At 43.6% G+C, this 12,700-nt stretch overlaps 1 protein-coding gene across 4 annotated transcripts in view; it reads right to left on the minus strand.

The window, feature by feature from the left end:
• RTF2 (replication termination factor 2) overlaps nucleotides 1-12,485 on the minus strand; it is a 32,515-nt gene extending 20,030 nt beyond the window's left edge. For 3 of the 4 annotated variants that reach the window (XM_019637335.1, XM_019637334.1, XM_019637333.1), the window contains exons 1-5: nucleotides 12,340-12,485; nucleotides 9,996-10,090; nucleotides 9,219-9,312; nucleotides 7,355-7,494; nucleotides 4,278-4,356 (exon numbers count right to left, since the gene is read on the minus strand). In XM_019637335.1, coding sequence (XP_019492880.1) covers nucleotides 4,278-4,356; nucleotides 7,355-7,494; nucleotides 9,219-9,312; nucleotides 9,996-10,090; nucleotides 12,340-12,408 — 477 coding nt within the window. In that variant the 5' untranslated portion in view covers nucleotides 12,409-12,485. The remainder of the gene's footprint in view (nucleotides 1-4,277; nucleotides 4,357-7,354; nucleotides 7,495-9,218; nucleotides 9,313-9,995; nucleotides 10,091-12,339) is intronic. The other variant, XM_019637332.1, reaches the window with a different exon arrangement.
• Nucleotides 12,486-12,700: the final 215 nt, after the last annotated feature.

The raw sequence follows: 12,700 nt of genomic DNA on the forward strand, positions 1-12,700 counted from the left end.
GGAGAGGCCTGGGAGAGTCTCCCTCACAGCCCGCAGGAGGAGCCCGCAGGAGGAGCTAGCCCTGCTGACACCATGATTCTGGACTTCCAGCCTCCAGAACCGTGAGACAGTCAATTTCTGTTAAATCGCCCAGTTTGCGGTACCTTGTTATGGCAACCTTAGCAAACTAACACGTAGGGTATGCAATCTAGCTATGCAAAGGCGATTTTTATGTACATTATGTACGTGACAAATGCTTCCAGTCAGGGTCCTGCCTTGACTGCAGGAGGGCTCGACAGCCACGGCGACCCCCACTAGCAGACAGGAGCCGGGCTCCTGGTCCTCACCTGGTCTCTGCTTCTCCTTGTGCAACTGACACAGTTGGTTCCCCTTTCCACGGCTTCCTTCCCTTCCCTTGAAAGAGCTCAAGGTACAGACTTGCAAACGTTTGTGAGCACTCAGCAAAATTTCCCAAGAACCAGCAAAATGACTGCAGAGTTCCCTTGTAACAGTGCATTTCCATGACATAAAATCAACTTCGCTGTAAAGCTCTGTTATGCACGTTTGTCAACGTGGTTACTAATATGATGTTTGAGGTCAGCCAATGCAAAGGAAAACGGCACACCAATATAAGAGATGTTTTACCATTATGGGCAGGACAAAAGTTCAATTGCTCTAGATGAGTGAGCCCCCCAAACCCGGCAGTCCATTAGAATTATTCTGGGAACTCTGAAATAAAAGTAGAAATCCGTGGGGGTCTACAGTCACCCTCAAGATTTTGATTTCGTGGGTCTGAGATGGGGAATAGAAATTTAGCAAACTACTGTGGTGATTCTAAAGCATAGTCTTGTTTGGGAACCACTGATTTAGGACATTTGGCTTCTGTAATAAATTTCTGCTTAATTTCCCACCTTCTCATATTTACATTCTTTCAAGCAGATTTCTTGAGTGTACTCGCGAATGCATCTAACACTTGAATGGCATCCTAATACCATTTGCTAAAACACGCACACATCTGCACACAGAGCGTGTGCACTGGGCCTGTCCCGCTCCAAGAAATCCCACTCCAGCTGCGTTTTGACTCCTGCACACACTTCTCACATGCCTCCTTTTTCATACCTGCTGTCAAATTCTTGCTCTCATTCAGTCTTTTCTCTCTGTCCATCCTGCATAGGTCTATATCTTCATGCTCCCGAAGGCATCCATGGCCCCCCAGTCTGGCACTCGAAGTTTCCACCGCCCAGTCCGACTCATGTCTCTGGCCTCTCCCTGCCCCACAGTCCTGGCCAGCCTGAGCTGTGACTATACATTGTTACCCCCACCTGTGTAGGCTGCCTGGGCGGCTTCCTCCCTGTGAGCTCGGCTGCTGCTCTCCTCCTCCTCCCCCTCCTCTCAACAGACCCCTCCCCTTCTCCCCTCCCGGACAACGTCCCTGCCATCACTTACAACAGCGTCTCACACACTTCAGGCATTCCCCTAGAATGTATTGTTGGTATCTTATCATTTTTCCTTAAATCTACCCTTTGTTGCTACTTAAATTTACTTTAAATCCCACCATAAATACAAAAACAGTACCCCTGGCCATAAATATAAAGTAAGCGTAAAGATGCAGAGCACACAGAACAAGTCTCACGGGACCCTGCCTGCCCAGGCTCTGAGTGCCAGGTCCACCCTCTCAGGCGCTCAGTGGAGTTACAGGTGCCAAAAACCTACTAGGACCGAACGGAGACTTGCTCCTCGAGGTGAGCAGGCGGTCTGAAGGAGCGCCGAAGTGGGAGTCCCCAAGTCCCTGTGTGCGGTCTCGTAGGGATGTCTGGGGTCCTTCCTGTCTGGGCACCATCCCAGCCAGCACTCCTACCACCACCAGCCTGTACCAATCTCTGGGCAAGTCTGACTGATGAGAACCATGCTTTGTCCTCAAGACCGAGAGCAGACGTCTCCTCCTTCGTAAAGCCATTTCTCATCAGCACAGTCAAAACGAGTACCCTGGCCCCTGAGCTCCCATAACATCTTTCCCATCTACTTGGTATTGGCCTCAAACAACAATATCAAATGTGACTTTTCATATAACGTAGGATTCCTGCAGGACTGCAGTCACCTTGAGCATAGGGGTGTGTCACCTGCATCCTGTTTCCCCTGGGAACACCTGTACATCACCTTTAATACAGGGGAGGTAATAAGTGCTGGTGAATAAATGACATACTTTTTTTTTTTAGCTGAGCCATCCTGCCACCTGTTGGCAGCTCAGCGGCTGCTCAGCTCGGGCCGGGACTCGAACCGCTGTTGCTCAGAGCTCAAACTCTTGAGCGAGCTCTTAACCAACTGAGCCACTCGGCCGAATAAATTCTTGAATGCATTCTTTGAACTGCTTTTCTTTTGTAGAAGCTTAATGAGACAGATTCCAAATTCTGTCTGGAATAGCTTTGTTCAGAATCACCCCAAACTGACTTCTTCACCACCAATTACCTTTTGCCTATCTCTGAGTCCAAATAAATGGTATCACCCAGTGTGTCCACCTCCATGTCTAGTTTCTTTTATACAGGGATCGTTTTAAAACTAAAGTCCATCCGCTCTAACTGACAGCTGCCGTCTGGCTTCCCACTGCTCTTAGAATAAAACCCACGAGCCCCAGTGTGGCCACCCAGGCCCTACACGAAGCGACCCGTGCCTGACCCTTCAATCTCATCTGTTTCTCTCCGCCCCATCCTCCACTACACTTTCTGTTCCTTGAACCAGCAAAGGCCTCTGTTACTTCTGAGCTTTCGCTCAAACTGCCAGAGGTACTTTTGCCGCCCACCACTAAGGTGGCCTCTCTCCCTCTGGTACATCACCCTCTGGGTTTCCTCCCTAGCATCTGTCTCAATTGCTACTGCCTTGCTCAGTTATCTGAGTGTCCATCTCTCCACATGGAATGTGGGTTCCATGCAGGCAGGGACTGACTCACTCTTATCTACCATGATATCCACTGTAGTGCCGAGGGCAGGGGCTGGCCCCTAACAGTTACTCAATAAAAGCTGCTGAATGAAAGAATCATTTACAGCAAGGAGAAACTGTATAAGGAGGCTAACAAAACCCAAGCAGAGTTCAAGAGTTCATGTGGGTGAAAATACAGTTAGGAGCTGATGGCATCTATGACAGTAAACTAAATGCCAGGCTTTTCATGGGCGAGCAGAAGGTCCGGACGGCAGCAGCACCGTGAAAGCCACGTCATCAGCATTTCCTTCATTTGGGCTGAGCAGGCGAGTCACACATCAACTATTTGCTCATGTGTGTGAACATTACTGAGCACGTGCGACACGCCCAGGGGAGGATTAAGCCCTCGGTGAAGAGATGGACAAGCCTTACTCCCCGCTCTCAAACACTCACAGGAGGAGCAGAGGATTTGTAGGCAGTGGAAGTACTCTGTATGATACTATTATGAGCAGTGAAAATACTCTCTCTGCTACTATCATGAACAGTGGAAATACTCTCTATTATACCATAATAAGCAGTGGAAATACGCTCTATGATACTATTATGAGCAGTGAAAATACTCTCTCTGATACTATCATGAGCAGTGGAAATCCTCTGTATGATCCTGTCATGACGGATACATGTCGTTATACATTAGTCCACACCACAGAATATACATCAGCGCAAGTGAAGCCAAGTGTAAACGAGGAACTTTGGGTGATACTATGTCAGTGTAGATTTGTCAACTGTCCCACTCTGGTGGCGAGGCTGATGGTGGGGGAGGTTGTGCATGTGGGGGGTGGGGGCAGAGGGAATATGGGAAATCCCTTACTTCCCTCTTAATTTTGCTGTGAACCTAAAACTTCTCTAAAAAAATAAAGTCTTATAAAAAAAGAAAGGAAAAACCCTTACGGTCCAGTGGTGATATCATCACATCGCCACCAATTACATTCTGATGCGATCGGTGAGCTAACAAGACACCCCGGGAAAGGAGAGGAAGGTTTAGCATAAGGGTTCACAGAGGAAGCAATTGCTCTGGAACTCAGGTTCCCAGGAAGGACCTCTCCAGGCTGGCAGGTGACAGTAGAGAGAACAAAGGCACAGGACAAAGAGTGGCTCACTCAGCGAGTGGCCCAAGCTTGGCCTGAGCTGGGCAGGCAGGCCCGGACCTGTCACAAGAGGGAGTTTGAGTCTGTGGAAGGGTTTTAAGCAGACAAACAACTAATTAGATGCAAGTTTCAGACAGAATTGAAGGATGTTGAAATGACACATGGAGGAAAGGACCCTAAACCATCTGATTTCCTCAGTGACCGAAAAGGAACAAATGATGTATGTCAACAACTCACTGTGTGACAAACTTCCGCTTTTATCTCTTTCAAGGCCCGTTCAGAGAACACGCACCCACAGCACCGCAGAAAGCAAAACCTGAAGAAACATCCAACATGGAGAATAATTTAAACCCTAATTTAAAAAGTATTACCCACATTATCATTAACATTTGTTTAGTTTACACAAGGGCCAAGAACCACAAAGAAAAATAGTTACATTTGATTCCATTAAGAAAAATAATTAGCATATCCTAAATATGTATATATAAATTAAAACCACAAAAAGGCCATAGCTCCATTCCCACCCCCTTGCGATAAACCTTTGGAATAAAGTCTTCCCTATAAATAAAAATAAATACATTAAAAAAACCAACAGACATAAAAAGTCAAAAGACAGAATAGGATCTCAGGAAAAAAATAATTTAAATATATATGTGATTCAGAGTTAACAAATATTCAACAAGGTCTTAAGAAGCGATAATGAACAACAGAAAAACTGGGCAGAGGGCATTAACGTGTGGTTCACAAGACATACGAATGGCCAAAACATGTAATAGATACTTAAACCCAACAGTTAATTAAAGAAATGCTTTTCAAAACAATGACATATACTGTTTTACCAATCAGGCAACAATGAGAGATCGAAGGAATCCAGTTGGAAACTGCCTGAGGAAATGGGCACGTTTGCTGGTGGGTGGGGACAACACAGGTGTAACATTTTAGAAGGACAATTTGACAGTATCAAGTAAAGCATCGCTTTTTAGAATTTCTACTGAAGAAACATGCCCACAAGGGTGTAGTGCACAAATGTGTATTTATGGAGCTGTGTGGTACAGCACTGCTTGCAACAAGAAAAACGAGGAAACCACCTAAATATTCATCAATAGGGGAATGGTTAAATCAATTATGAATACTCATACAGTGATTAAAAAGAATAAGGTAAATCTCTATGTAAAGGCATGAAAACGTGTTTAGAGAAGTAGGGAAAAAAACCAGAAGTTACAAAATATGTATAACATGACTCCATGGCTGTGGGAAGAATACACGTTTATTTATATGTCTACTTGCAGAGGTAGAGGAAGTGTGGTGTGTGTGTTGGTGTTGGAAGGATCTGTGGGGGGGCATTAAACAGCGAACCATTAATAATGTTACTACCGGAGGCTGGGATTGGAGGGAAGGGGCAAAAAGCACTTTTCACATTTTAAATTCCTCTAAAAATGCCATGATAGGAGGGTTCTCCAATTCCCTAGGGATTACAGCAGCTGTAGATGGCCCTAACAAAACCCTAATTATTAACATTGTATTAAATTCATTAAATGCTATTTAGGATCCTCCCCCCCCAAAAAAAAAATCCTATTTTATGGATACTTACTAATTATTAGTAATTTAGGAAATTATGTTTTTCTCGAAATAAAGGTTGGATGTTTTCATGACACTAGGAGTTAACTTTTATTTTTCCATATATTTAAATCTTTATTATACCAACTTTACTAAATATATAAACGGATCAATTCTCTAGTGCGAAGGTCCTGTTAATAGAAGAGCAAGGCAACAAGAGGCCGACTCCAATTAGCTGGGAAGGGGGAGGGGGGAGCAAATGAAAGGGGAAAAACTAGGGGAAGCCACCATCAGAGCAACGGTCTGTAGGTAACTTCCACCCAGGACCCCGGAAATGAGTTTGTTTCTGCTAAATTCCTCTTTTGGGGTGAACCATGGTTTTCTTAAAAAGAAGTGGGAAGTCAGACACAAAAGGTTACGTACTGGATGCTTCTATTTATATAAAATATCCAGAAAAGGTAAATCCGTTGAGACAGAAAGCATATTGGCAGGTGCCAGGGGCCCAGGTGAGGGGGGATTAGGTCCAAGATTCTGGCTCCCCATAATATTTCTTGCTTGGCTGAAATGGTGAACTTTAGCCTTTTATTTTATTATTTATTTTTCTTTTTTCAGCTTTACTTAGATATAATTGATGAATAGGAATTGTATATTTAAGGTGTACAACTTGATTTTATATATGTACACACGGTGAAATGATCACAGTCTAGCTAAATAACATATCCACTGCCTCACATAATTACCACTAAACGGTCAAGTTTAAGAGAGAGGCATAAATGATTTAAATTCAGATTATTTGAAGAAGAATATCATCTTTAAAAGCGGGAGATAGTTGGGCCTCAACTTTACTTCCCCCGAAATCCATAAAGCCATAGGTGATTCCATTTCAGAGCACAGTGGTTAGTCTCTCTGGTGTATTTTGTCACGTACATCACGCCGATGCAAGTGAATATACACAAATGTGCCAGAGTACTCCCAATTAACTGTGGTTGTTTATAGCTCAATAAACGTTTTTACTTACTTAAGATGCTATCCCCACACTTTCCTGATTGAAAATAGTAAAAATTACTGCCTTCCAACATGTAATGTGTTAGATGAAGATTCTAGATGACTATCTGGACTACCAACTATTAAAGGTATTTCTAAATGGTGGGAAAAGAGTTTAAAGCTTTGGCTTCGTGAAACACCCTATAAATAGACAACTACTAACCCATTCAACATTCATATTTTTGAAGGGAGAAACAGGTCACTTGCATTTGCTGTATAAACCTCAACCTCCAGGTTTCCGGAGCTCTCGCCAGAGGACCTGTTAGTGACATACTCAAAGCGAGTTGTCATTATCAGCTGGGCCTCTGGTTGACTGACCAACCACACATTCTGTAACACAGTTCTCTATGGCGGACTTTTCACCAATTAGAAGGAAATGGGGTTTGGGAGACAGGAAACACTTGCCCTTTGTTTTCTTTCTCACAGGAGAAGATCAAACAGTCCAACTCAAGTCTCATAAGTGCTACATGAGAAATCTTTAAAACCCCCCTTTTCTTCAGGTTCTCCTAGCTCAAGTACGTAAGGACGACAGCAAAGCTGAGGGGACTGGGACGCCACCTTACAAGTGGCTGACAGGCCGTGAACGTGGTCTTGTCCTGAGCACTGCTGCCTCTAAGCCCCTATCCAAACCGAAGGACGCCTGAAGGAAGTCCGTGTCATCGTTATGCGGTGGAGCAAGTCTCACAGTACCAGGACTATCCCACCAGACTGACCTGTGTCGGCCATTCATCTCCAAGCCCACGACAGGACAGATGAAACGTGCTCGCTGGAGGTCATCGTGTTTGTCGCCTTTTGTGTTTCCTTTATCCCCTTCCCAGGCGGGATTATCAGAAAGCCTCAGTTCTGTCACATTCTGTGAAAAACCATCAGCATTTTAAGAAATCGTTTGATAAATGCATCATTCTTATCCTTAATAACCACCTAAGTCGACAGAGGAGTCGTTACTCTGGTGCTTTTCCATCCCAAACCTCTTCGTCCTAGCTACTTGCCTTTGACCACCAATTAACATGGACATAAAATGAAACCATCAATTGTGATAGAAAACAAGATTTTTAAAATCCACTGACTAGTAAATAAATAATTTCTATTTTACAAATACTTTTCTATTTAAGGAAAACTAAGTTCTGACATGAAAAATTACTCCACTAAGAGAAAGCGTTATATTAGTTTCATCCGGAAAGGGACACTTTCTCTCCCTGCTGCTGAATCCTCAGAGGTTCCTTCCTCCATGTTACTGACCATCCATGTCTATTTAACAGTTGAACTGACAGTAAAATCTGAGGCCATGGTCGAATGAGTAAAAGGCAGAATATTCGCCAGAGAATACTATCATATTTCAAGATCCAGCCGTTCAGGTTTTCAAAAATCCAACTTTACCAGGAGTGATGTAGCCCCACTTCAGCATGTGAGGCATTGCTTCCGAGTTAACCACACCGTTCTGGAGAGCAGCTGAGTACCGCAGAGGTAAGCCAGCTGGGACGTGTCTCATCAAGTTCTCTGCTCAGAGCATTTGTGGACTAGTAACTGACAGTAATGATAAGCCCATATATTTGCAGTGCTTTATTTGAATCCTTTTGTTTTCATGGAAGGTTTATTTTTTTTGGGGGGGGGTCATTAAACTGAAAAGTTCAACCACCTACAGTACACTGAATACTGTAAGTTTTAAGTGCAGAACCATATAAATAAAATTCAATGATAATCACATTTTTGAGGGAAGATAATTATACTACCGTGGGTTTTTCAGGAATGGAGTCTCTTCCCAAGGTAAAAGATGACAAAAATAAATACAGTTATTTGTACAGGACTACCATTAGCTACTCTTCAGAATTAATTTGCCTGATATGAACATATCCTATATTCTGTGATCACTCCAAGAATTCAAACAAAAAGCCTAATATAATAATAAAAAATTTAAAAGAGAAGGGAAAGAAAAAAAATTTAAAAACCCAAAGCCTTAGACTGGGAGTCAGGGGCTCTGGTTCTGGGGGAAGCCTCACTAACTAGCCCAATGGCCTCAAGGCGTTATCTCCGGGGGAGCATGAGGTGACGCGTTTGACAAGCTTGATGGTTCTCATATTCTTCACTATTTTTCTGATTTTTCTCCCATTGACCAAATTGGAAAGATTCTGTTCTTTCAACAAACGTCCCTAACTACAAAACCTGTTTTTCCACTTTTATGAAAGAATGTCAACGGCCAATCAGAACTTCTAGTCAGTAGGAGATAACCACAATGCTTTATCAGTGATCTACCTATAAAATTCTCTAAAAGTGTCTTCCAAATCAAAAATTCAAGTAGCTGAGTTTTAACTACAAAAATAATGCCTCCCAACATTGCGTTAAGAGTTTTCAAAGCTCCTTCACACATTTTAAGTCCTAACAGATTATTAATGCAGGAAGTGCAGGTGTGGGGCCCTCTGGCTGAGCTCTAGGTGACCTGCCCCAAATCACACCTTTACGAGCTGGCCGGGCGGGACTGGAATTCCAACCATCTGCGTTCGGTCTATAATATACATGAATTCTATAAAATAAACTTTAACCACTGAGCCTCTCGGAGCACTTCAGAATTACCTGTCTTACCTTGATGCTTTTAATGTGAGCGGCTGCCTTCCCCAAAGCCTTTCCAGAAGATTTGTCCAACAGAAACTCAATGACGGCATCTTTGTTATAAAGTCTGTAACAATAAGGATGAGTCAAAACATTCTGGCAACAACCACCCTTCACACAAAGGAGGAAGACTAAATTAAGGACAATCCAAGGTCATCAACATCTGGTAACAGAAATGCCTGACCTTACTAAAAAAGTAAAAGTAGTCGTCTCTCAACTATTTCAGATCATACAAAGAAACTAGTTTAAATCAAGGGTTGCAACCTGGCAGCCTGAGGGCTGAATGTAACCTTAACAAGGATTTTAAAATAAGGAAATTTAAGACAAAACTAAACATTTTCAACTTTTCCTTAAAAAAAAAGAAGTCAGAACTGGCATCACTAGGGCCCCACATTTTTGAACTTCAACAACTGGCTAGAAGTGAGTAGCAGCTATCCCTTTAGACAGGACATGAACTCGCCAGTTCCCCCAGTCCCCACCATTCCCTACTGACCCTGCATGGCTCCTTCATGCATTTATGCTTATAACTTAACGCCTGTTAACCCCTGCGTTTTCAGCCCATAGATTAAATAAACCAAACCAAATAGGAAAGTGTAGAATTATGTTCAGAGACAGGGAATGATAACCTAGGCTTCACAAATTTGCTTGAGATAATTCACATTTGATGAATCAAGAACTGCACTTACAAGTTAAAATTCTTTTAAAAATCACTTCATAAAAATTCATCTCAATTAAGTAAAGGAACCATACCTGCCAAGTTCACAGGCAACTATTGGGCGTCTTAATATTTCTTGACTTAAAGCACAATAGTTCCATTGGGCCACCAGTTCAGCATCTTTATCAACCTGAGAAAAAAAATTCTTCCAATTAATTTTCACCTCTGAAAGACATATGGTCCACAATTCTACAAAAAGAGGCTTATTCGATAATATAATTTTTTTAAAAAAATCAAAGATAATAACACAAAAAGCTGGGATTTAAAAAGTCCAAGTAAGCAATATTATGTCAAATAAAGTTCCCTCTAAACATGACACCTATGACAAAACAGTTTACATCAAGTTATCAAATTGCTTATGCAAGCTCTATATAAATATTATTATTTGTATCTTAACTGTAAGTTAGGAAAGCCATATAGAAAAAAAAAGCAGTATAGGTTAATTTCTAACAATGGGAAAGGCTCCAAAGTTTTAGCAGAATTTAAGGACTAAGAATTGAGAAGATAGGCTTTTTTAAAAAAAAGGTCAGCACAAAGACTATATAATTCTTTATAAAATCATCAATTTTAACAGAAGTGTTTTTTTGGCAAACTATTTACTAAGCGGCACATCAAACCCTTATCCACAGTATGAAAATCCAGATGTAAGACCTTCCATAACCTTCAAATTATATTTTTACCTATATAACATTCCATGTCCCACTCTAGTCCCCTCCTAAAATGCCAAATCTGAATAATGTAACATGATGGCACATTTGGGAGAAAAAAGACATAGAAAAAAATAAATAAAAGAAAAAATTTCCTTAAATTTATTTTTTGCAGCAACAGTTGCTTAAGTGTTTGCTGCGTGCCAGGCACTATGCTAAGCAGTTTCTGTCACTTAAGCTTTTAGCCCTCTTAAAAACCCTATTACTCAGTATTTTTACATTTGTTGTTGAGGAAAGTGAGGCACCAGGAGGTTAGGTTACATGTCTAAGGTTGCAAAGCAAGTAGATGAAGAAGCTAGGAGAATAGCAGGCTGGCTCTAGAAACCATGCTGTTAATCACTACTATTATTTTGAACAAAACAAAGACAAAACCACACTACTGTTATTCTATCGATTCCCCAGATTCAAAGCCAAACGTCGGCAGCTTAAATAGCTTTTATCAAAATGTATGCTATAGTGGAGTGCTGAGAGACCTGCTACCAGCGAAATACAGTATTAGGTGCCTTACATGCTTTCTATTATTAAAAAGTAATTACTGAAGCCAGCCAAGTCACTTAGTTGGTTAAGAGCACGAGCTCTGAGCAACAGGGTCGCCGGTTCGATTCCCACATGGGCCAGTGAGCTGCACCCGAGCTGAGCTGCCAACAGGTGGCAGGATGGCTCAGCTGGTGAGAGCACGTGCTCCTAACAACAAGGCTGCCGGTTCAACTCACGCATGAGATGGTGGGCTGCCCCCTGCAACTAAGACTGAACACGGCACCTTGAGCTGAGCAGCCACGAGCTGCCGACCACCAGCCAGATGGCGACTGGACTTGGAGCTGAGCTAGCTGCGCCCTCCACAACTAAGATTGAAGGCCAACAACTTGGCTGTTCCCCTCCCCCAATTCTCCAATAAAATCTAAAAAAAATTAAAAGCAATTACTAGTGCTACCTTTAAAATCCTGAATCAATGTATGGGAATCTTGTTTTATTGCCTACGGGTTGTGAGATCTTGGTCATGTTACTGACTCAAGTCCCCAGTCAACAGCATGGAAGTTATCATTATGTAACTTTATAAATTACCTGTGAGAATTAGGAATTATTCACGCGTGCATGTACTCACTGTACTGTATTTACTGTGGGAGCTGTAGAGGGGAAAGAGGCACAGACTGCCACCAGGAGCTTACTGTCCCTCAGACCGACATTAATCAACCAGGGACGCAGGGTACAGAGATGTAGGAGAAGGGCCTGCTCTCGTGGGGACTAAGGGGACGTTTTGGGCAGACTTCCCCGAGAAAACGTTGTTCGCGTCTACAAAGCTCGATAACCAGCAGTCATTCTGCATTACTGGTCGTAACGGCAGGTAAGCTTCTAATTCTGGTTCTGCTGCTTACTAGCGTGACGTCACAACTTTCTCATCACCCTCAACTTCCATGTCTGAAAAGCGAGGAACATCAGCGTGTACCGATGTGAGGACTGCATGAGACACCCAATATTAAGGGTACTTCCGGGTGAATGGCAACAGCAACCACTCAATCAAGGTCCGTTATTAATACTGTTGTTAATTTTGAGTCTTCCGAACGGGGTAAAGGAGCGCAACTGCGTCTGGAAGCCCGCTGGCTCCACCCCCCCATCTCCCCTTGCTCTCTGGGGCCCCACCCCCCCCAGTCCCCACCAGGCCCACGCCACTGACCTTCTCAACTTTCTTGGGCCCCTTCACCAGTTCGTGCCTCTTGGGGATCGTTCCCCCGTCGCAACCCATCGCTAGCCGGGAGTCACTCAGCAGCTATGGCTCGCCGCGTCAACTTCCGGGGTCTCTGGCGACCACTGCAGTCACTTCCGGCGCGCCGCTGTGACGCACACGCCCGTCACGCCCGAGGGGGGCGGTGTCGTTGCCACGCTCCGGTTGCCATGGAGAGCGTCGATCGGCTCCGGGCGTGGTCCCGCGGCGTGGGCTGCCTCAGCGCTAGCGGGTCCTCGAGCGATAAGCACGGTACCCAGAGTTTCCTCGAATCCCCAGGCCGCGGCCGGTCCCTTCCTCTTTCCGGGGGGCG

This window comes from Hipposideros armiger, unplaced genomic scaffold, assembly GCF_001890085.2.
Source record: "Hipposideros armiger isolate ML-2016 unplaced genomic scaffold, ASM189008v1 scaffold_32, whole genome shotgun sequence".
Lineage (NCBI taxonomy): Eukaryota > Metazoa > Chordata > Mammalia > Chiroptera > Hipposideridae > Hipposideros > Hipposideros armiger.